Raw genomic sequence first — 8,399 nt, 5'->3', positions numbered from 1 at the left:
GACTGCTAACAGGTAACCAAACACCCCTATTCCCAGTGCAGATTGCTGGCTATATTAAATAAAAACACCACAACATTAAACTTTTGCTGGACGAGGGTCGGCCACAGCATTTATTTTGTTATTATAAAACTCTTGTATTGTAAAACTCTCTCCAACGTGGAGAACTGATACCCAGGCTGGACGCGGAGTGCCGGCCGCTGGACTCCCAGCGGGCACATCGAACTTCCAGGCTCCATAATCACCACCTTTTAATCTCGAAACCGCCACGGAGGAGCCATTATACACCTATAGGGCACCGACCCCCGCCCAGCAAATATAAGGCCTGTTCAATACCGTCCTGTATGCCAGAGATAAAAATATCAGAGCCTATATCATTAAGATGTACTCCGTCAGGCCTCATGAGGCCGCCATTCTCCCCTTCTAGCTGACGGTGTCTCACCACTACCCAAGATCGTGACCTAACGAAACGGGACACCCGGGAATTAATGGACCTGCGGGACCTTTCGACAGCTGCGGCATCCCGTGCCCCTTGCCACACCGCACGGGAAATGATCTCTGACCACACCACTACGAAATCGGAAAAGAACGAAGAAAAACGATCAATGTCGGCCCTCATGAGTGTCAGCAACTCGGCCATTCTTATGGAGCAGAGATCATTTCCCCCCACGTGTAGCACTAGAATTACTGGGCCCGCTACTCTGGAGCTGATGTCAATGACCTCCGGCAACACCTGTGGCCACCTCAGACCACCGATACCCCGCCAATGGACGTTCAGCCCTCGGAACCCCAAATCACGGCCTACAGGTCGACATTCCGCTCTCTGTGCCGCCCGAGCAATGTAGGAATGGCCCAGAATCCATATCTCGGGTCTCACATGACCTAAAAGAGAAATGTGTTAATTCACAATAACAAATCCGGGCGCACATAACCAGCAAAACATGATGAACGCCAGCGGCCAATACGCTGCACTTCGACCTCCGATAAACCAGCCCTGGCTGCTTCCGTTGCCGCGCCGATCCGAAAAGAGTGAGAAGAAAAATCGCCAGGGGGGATTCCAATGGCCGACAAACATCGGCGAAAAACCGAGATGAATTGAAATCTCGTAACAGGAGTGGAGTCCGCATGGACGAAAAAATTATGGGCTTGTGGCCGGATAGCTGAATATGCCGCCACACACCGCACTGGGCAAACTGAGCCCTGCACACCTTGTATGGGTATCCACACACCCTTTCGATATTGATCCGTTTTGGAAACACGCAAGCGCAAACGTAAAGATCCGTTGGAAACCAGGACATCATCACAAAGAAGACCCCCTGGTTTTAATTTAGAAGGGGGAAGAAGTTCCCCAATCCGCAAGGCCCCGAAAAATGCCGTGCAGAAACAGGCCGCAAAAAGATGCTCCTCGAAGGTTGACGAGCAGACGTGACTACACGCCTCTACTATACGCGCTAGCAACTTATAAGATACTGGGCGCCTGGCTTCCCGCCGCACATGTTCCTTTTTCCAGCCTTTCAGAGCCTGTCTAAAAAGGAAATGCTTCGTATTATCTGGCCAACCGTGCAACTTTAGAAAAAAGGCTACACCGGAAAGCGAGCGCAGCGCCACCGAGCTAGAAACTTTTGCGTCGCGCAACTGCAGGAAATACTCAAGCGTAACCGTCAACCTGATGTCATCATTAGAAGAAACATCTCGAGAACCGGCCACCTGTAGCCACGCCTTCCAGGCCTTACCGTGTCTCTGCCAAGTGGGCGGGGTTACGGAGGAACTAACGAGGGACATCAAGCGCTGTCCACCAGCTCCCATAGATGTGAAGGGCATGAATGGCCATGGATATCCGCTTCCGGTAACAGCTCCCGAAATTCCTGCCAATGACAGCGAGAAAGGGCATCAGCAAGAACATTTTCCTTACCTGGGACATGCCGGGCCCGGAAGTGGATGTTCAATTCCAAACAGCGTAATACCATATGGCGCAACAAGGACAGAACAGGGAGCGAAGAGGAAGAAAGCCGATTTATCGAGTATACAACCCCCAAGTTATCCGTCCAAAAGCATATGTGACGATTACTGAATTGCGAACCCCAAATCTCTATAGCAACCACAATGGGAAAAAGTTCCAGGAGGGTTAAATTCTTGCATAACAGTGGTTCCCAATGCTCCGGCCAGGATGAAAAACACCATGACTTTTGAAAAATTGCCCCGAAGCCACAGGCACCTGAGGCGTCTGTAAAAAGCTCTAGTTCACTGTTGCTGCATTCAACCCTCCTGAGACATGTTCGTCCATTGTAGGAAACGAGAAACGATCTCCACACTTGCAGATCGCATTTCAGCTGCTTGTTGAGCCGAATGCGATGTCCTGGAGCTCTGATCCCCCGAGTTGACAACGATAGGCGCCGGGAAAAAACCCTGCCCATCGGCATCACTCGGCAGGCAAAAACTAACAGCCCTAGCATAGATTGCATTTGTCGTAGTGTCACTTTGTCAACAGCACAAAACCCCTCAATCAGTTGTGAAAGCCGAAACAGTTTATCATGGGGAAGTCTGAATACCATCTCTAACGAGTCAATTTCTATACCTAGAAAAGATAAGACGGTGCTGGGGCCCTCCGTCTTCTCCTCTGACACCGGAACTCCTAAACGCTTCATAAGGAAACGAAAAGAATTAAGGAGATACATACATTGAGTACTACCTCCAGGTGCCACAAAGAGGAAGTCGTCTAAATAATGCAAGATGGCCGTGGAACCCGTTTCACATCTTACCACCCATTCGAGGAAAGAACTGAACATCTCGAAATAATGGCAAGATATGGAACAACCCATAGGTAGACAGGTGTCATAATAGTACTTTCCTTCAAAGTGACAACCGAGGAGGTGGTAGCAATCCGGATGGACCGGAAGAAGACGGAAGGCCGATTCAATATCAGATTTCGCCATCAATGCACCAGGCCCCGCCTGTCTCACCAACATAACCGCTCTGTCAAATGAGACATACGACACCGATGCATCATCCTGCGAGATGCCATCATTCACCGACATACCTTTTGGATACGAAAGGTGGTGAATAAGGCGGAATTTCCCATGTTCTTTTTTGGGAACCACACCTAAGGGAGAGACTCTTAAATTAGAGAAGGGCGGAGAAGAAAAGGGGCCTTCTATTCTGCCTAGGGACACTTCTTTTGCTAATTTGTCCCGAAGAACATGCGGACGGTCAGTTACTGATTTAAGGTTTTCCGCAAACAGGGTAGTTCTGCTAAGAATGAAAGGGATAAAGAAGCCATAGGTGAAGCCGTCCCGCAATTGCGCTGCTTCCTCCTTATTGGGGTATTGTTTTAGCCAAGGCTCCATCGCGGTTGCGCTCACCGGAGTCCTTTGCGTCACTAGTACCTGCCCGCGTAGATTTTGTAGCTTGTGACTTACAACGGATGGCAGTGTGACTACCTCCGCACGATGAGCATTCGTGTCGATATTTACATAATCCAGCAAATCTACAATGCCCTTCGTTAAATAACCAGCACGCTCCTGGTCTGCGCACGGCCACTGCTCCCTGGACAGCTGCCCCTGATGCAGTGGCCCCCGATTGAAAGGGTGAAGGACGTTGTGGCGCGGTCATCAAACGTAACCAAACATCCGTGGCTTTAACTCCCCAGCCGATATCGGGCTGGAGACTTAACCGCCGCCGGAATTCTTCATCGTAGCGCCACCACGCCGAACCCCCATGTGATTTGTACGCTGTGTAGATCGTGTCAAAATATGTGAATAGCTCTTGACAGCGTTCAGGGTGCCTCTGACCCATGACGCATCCTAAAACCATAAAGGCTTGCAGCCAATTATTCATTGTTTTTGCAGGCTTGGGCCTGCGGTCATAAGGCCTGGCGTCAGGGAGACGTCTCTCTTTATCAATAGTGAATTGATCCACAGATATAAGTGACCATATATCTATATACTGGTTACCCCAGATCTTCTCCTTCACTTCTAGATCTACATGAGTGCCCAATGGGCTTACCCCACAAAAGAAAACATCCTTTTGTGCGCTAACTGGAGGGCGTACCACTTTTGCAGTGGCGGGAGCAGACTGTACCTGAGGGGCAGTACCCGCGTGTGGAGTAACTTTGTCTAGCAATGATTTAACCAACCGTAAAACATCCCCGGAACCCGCCCCCCAAGCATCAGCATAGTTAAAATCACCCGCAGCAGTTTGCTGAGACTCACCCGTAGCAGCTGGCTGAGGAGGCGGAGCAGGCAGGAAAGGAGCAGCAGGAACAGGGAGAGGAGTGGGGGGAGCAACAGGCGCAGAAGGAACAATAGGGGGGTCATCCTGAGGAACCAGGCAGGATGTCCTGGGCGACGGAGGCTCCAGCCTCATACGGGTGCGGGACCGGCCAGTGTCGCCGGAGGACCATTCTGAAGAAGACGGGGATCGCCAACGGGAATGCCTGGAACGACGAGATGACCGGGAATAATGGCGAGAACGTCGCCTCCTAGAGCTTCTGTGACTGCGGCTACCAGAGTCTTGGGAGGAAGAGGATGATCTGGGTCTATGGCTAGGCCTATGAGAGGATCTAGATCTATGCCTGTGCCTATGAGAGGACTTATGAGGACTGTCAGCATGCTTGTCCTCCATAGAGGCAACCTGAGAGGTAGTGGGAGCAGGAGCGGTAAACCCAGGTTGCTGTGATGACACAGGAGCAGTAGGAGGGCTATGGGAGGTAGGGGGTTGAAAAAACGCTGCAGATCCCACACTGGAGGAAGCAACAGGGGGGGCAGCAGAAGGGCCCGACTGACCCGGCGCCATTACTGGCAGGGGAGGCGGAGGGGTATCCGAGCGGTCAGGGGAGGAAGAACGGCCGGCTTGTGCTCCCATGTCTGCGGATGGCGCGGGAATGACGCTGGCGCGCGGCGCACCGGAAGACGCGGCCGCGTCACTTCCGGTTCGGGGGCGGGACAACGAGCAGGGGAGAGGAGGACGGGAATAGCTGCGGCAAGCAGATACAGAGGGGGCAGAGCCTGGGCTGAGCCTGGGCTGAGCCTGGTCGGCGGCCGCGACACTCGCGCGGACCGACGGCTCCCTGTGCTCACCTGGGAAAGGGGGGGGACAGTACCTGTGGCATAAAGATCATCCGAGCGGGATAAATTACCGGAGGCAGGGGAAGGGGTTAAGACGGCCATCAGCCGGCTCAGGAGGCCCTGGTCAGAATGTAGACGGGCCCTGATAACCTGCAGCAGCTGATCTTCGGCCATTTCTCTGGAGCAACGGACAGCAAGGGAGCGTGTGTCCTGCTTGCTACCGGATCACCAAGAGGAAGAGGTAAGCTATAGGAAGGGGTATTATGTCCTCTATCTGGCTCCCATTGGCCAGCTACCATCATGTGATTATAGGGGGGGTTGTCCCGGAGATACCATCTGCCCGACAAAGAGGAGGGGGAGGAGGAAAACTAGAGGAAGAAACCATCTAAGCCCTGCATCTGCTAACTAGCCTATCGACATCCATTATCAGTCCCTGGGCACCCATGCTAAACGCATGTATGCCTCCAACATCACACATTGCTGCTGGCAGGCATTTCAGGGCAGTGTATGGATATGTAAGCAAAGAAATACAAATGGCCATTTCTCACTGGTATAATATTGTGCTTGTGCTGCTTGTCATATGTCATATCATAGAGCTCGCTCACCTGCTCCATTCCCGTGAAATTCCCGATGCCCATGTAACAGTTGCAAGATGTCTTCCGGCTATCCCTGCTGATGTCAGATACTCGGCTCCCAGCATAAAGTGTGCAGCAACATAAGTGTACGCTGGCAGAAAGACATCTTTATGTTCAAATTGCAGCCATTTGCTTTAAATCACCAGGTCTATATGAACAAGTATACCATAAAAAGGCTGTCTGTCTCACAGGCTGCAGTCACATTACTGGAGGTGCAGGGTCTGTCTCACAGGCTGCAGTCACATTACTGGAGCTGCAGGGTCTGTCTCACAGGCTGCAGTCACATTACTGGAGCTGCAGGGTCTGTCTCACAGGCTGCAGTCACATTACTGGAGCTGCAGGGTCTGTCTCACAGGCTGCAGTCACATTACTGGAGCTGCAGGGTCTGTCTCACAGGCTGCAGTCACATTACTGGAGGTGCGGGGTCTGTCTCACAGGCTGCAGTCACATTACTGGAGGTGCAGGGTCTGTCTCACAGGCTGCAGTCACATTACTGGAGGTGCAGGGTCTGTCTCACAGGCTGCAGTCACATTACTGGAGGTGCAGGGTCCGTCTAACAGGCTGCAGTCACATTACTGGAGGTGCAGGGTCTGTCTCACAGGCTGCAGTCACATTACTGAAGGTGCAGGGTCTGTCTCACAGGCTGCAGTCACATTACTGGAGGTGCAGGGTCTGTCTCACAGGCTGCAGTCACATTACTGGAGCTGCAGGGTCTGTCTCACAGGCTGCAGTCACATTACTGGAGCTGCAGGGTCTGTCTCACAGGCTGCAGTCACATTACTGGAGGTGCAGGGTCTGTCTCACAGGCTGCAGTCACATTACTGGAGGTGCAGGGTCCGTCTAACAGGCTGCAGTCACATTACTGGAGGTGCAGGGTCTGTCTCACAGGCTGCAGTCACATTACTGGAGGTGCAGGGTCTGTCTCACAGGCTGCAGTCACATTACTGGAGGTGCAGGGTCTGTCTCACAGGCTGCAGTCACATTACTGGAGGGGCGGGGTCTGTCTCACAGGCTGCAGTCACATTACTGGAGGTGCAGGGTCTGTCTCACAGGCTGCAGTCACATTACTGGAGGTGCAGGGTCTGTCTCACAGGCTGCAGTCACATTACTGGAGGTGCAGGGTCTGTCTCACAGGCTGCAGTCACATTACTGGAGGTGCAGGGTCTGTCTCACAGGCTGCAGTCACATTACTGGAGGTGCAGGGTTTGTCTCACAGGCTGCAGTCACATTACTGGAGGTGCGGGGTCTGTCTCATATACTGCAGTCACATTACTGGAGGTGCGGGGTCTGTCTCACAGGCTGCAGTCACATTACTGGAGGTGCGGGGTCTGTCTCATATACTGCAGTCACATTACTGGAGGTGCAGGGTCTGTCTCACAGGCTGCAGTCACATTACTGGAGGTGCAGGGTCTGTCTCACAGGCTGTAGTCACATTACTGGAGGTGCAGGGTCTGTCTCACAGGCTGCAGTCACATTACTGGAGGTGCAGGGTCTGTCTCACAGGCTGCAGTCACATTACTGGAGGTGCAGGGTCTGTCTCACAGGCTGCAGTCACATTACTGGAGGTGCAGGGTCTGTCTCACAGGCTGCAGTCACATTACTGGAGGTGCAGGGTCTGTCTCACAGGCTGTAGTCACATTACTGGAGGTGCAGGGTCTGTCTCATATACTGCAGTCACATTACTGGAGGTGCGGGGTCTGTCTCATATACTGCAGTCACATTACTGGAGGTGCAGGGTCTGTCTCACAGGCTGCAGTCACATTACTGGAGGTGCAGGGTCTGTCTCACAGGCTGTAGTCACATTACTGGAGGTGCAGGGTCTGTCTCACAGGCTGCAGTCACATTACTGGAGGTGCAGGGTCTGTCTCACAGGCTGCAGTCACATTACTGGAGGGGCGGGGTCTGTCTCACAGGCTGCAGTCACATTACTGGAGGTGCAGGGTCTGTCTCACAGGCTGCAGTCACATTACTGGAGATGCAGGGTCTGTCTCACAGGCTGCAGTCACATTACTGGAGGTGCGGGTCTGTCTCAGGCTGCAGTCACATTACTGGAGGTGCAGGGTCTGTCTCATATACTGCAGTCACATTACTGGAGGTGCAGGGTCTGTCTCACAGGCTGCAGTCACATTACTGGAGGTGAAGGGTTTGTCTCACAGGCTGCAGTCACATTACTGGAGGTGCAGGGTCTGTCTCACAGGCTGCAGTCACATTACTGGAGGTGCGGGGTCTGTCTCACAGGCTGCAGTCACATTACTGGAGGTGCAGGGTCTGTCTCACAGGCTGCAGTCACATTACTGGAGGTGCAGGGTTTGTCTCACAGGCTGCAGTCACATTACTGGAGGTGCGGGGTCTGTCTCATATACTGCAGTCACATTACTGGAGGTGCAGGGTCTGTCTCACAGGCTGCAGTCACATTACTGGAGGTGCGGGGTCTGTCTCATATACTGCAGTCACATTACTGGAGGTGCGGGGTATGTCTCACAGGCTGCAGTCACATTACTGGAGGTGCGGGGTCTGTCTCATATACTGCAGTCACATTACTGGAGGTGCAGGGTCTGTCTCACAGGCTGCAGTCACATTACTGGAGGTGCGGGGTCTGTCTCATATACTGCAGTCACATTACTGGAGGTGCGGGGTCTGTCTCATATACTGCAGTCACATTACTGGAGGTGCAGGGTCTGTCTCATATACTGCAGTCACATTA

At 52.8% G+C, this 8,399-nt stretch overlaps 1 protein-coding gene across 1 annotated transcript; it reads right to left on the bottom strand.

Annotated features, from left to right (window-relative positions):
- Positions 1–306: 306 nt before the first annotated feature.
- LOC138797912 (uncharacterized) lies at positions 307–4,978 on the bottom strand. The gene is made up of 2 exons (XM_069978714.1): positions 4,206–4,978; positions 307–1,862 (listed from the first exon to the last, which is right to left on the bottom strand). The coding sequence occupies exons 1-2, from the start codon at positions 4,855–4,857 to the stop codon at positions 901–903; spliced, it is 1,614 nt and encodes a 537-aa protein (XP_069834815.1). The 5' UTR covers positions 4,858–4,978; the 3' UTR covers positions 307–900.
- Positions 4,979–8,399: the final 3,421 nt, after the last annotated feature.

The sequence above is a fragment of the Dendropsophus ebraccatus genome, chromosome 7 (assembly GCF_027789765.1).
Source record: "Dendropsophus ebraccatus isolate aDenEbr1 chromosome 7, aDenEbr1.pat, whole genome shotgun sequence".
Taxonomy (NCBI): Eukaryota; Metazoa; Chordata; class Amphibia; order Anura; family Hylidae; genus Dendropsophus; species Dendropsophus ebraccatus.
The sequence above is the reverse complement of the archived record's forward strand: the minus strand, read 5'-3'. Positions and strand labels throughout refer to the sequence as shown.

What these genes read in the sequence shown, in the direction of transcription:
- LOC138797912 (XM_069978714.1), bottom strand. Translation starts at nt 4,857, where the DNA reads ATGGGAGCACAAGCCGGCCGTTCTTCCTCCCCTGACCGCTCGGATACC. An exon ending in TCCTCAGCCAGCTGCTACGG is followed by an intron (nt 1,863 to 4,205) that starts GTGAGTCTCAGC and finishes TGTCATTGGCAG; the next exon opens with GAATTTCGGGAGCTGTTACC.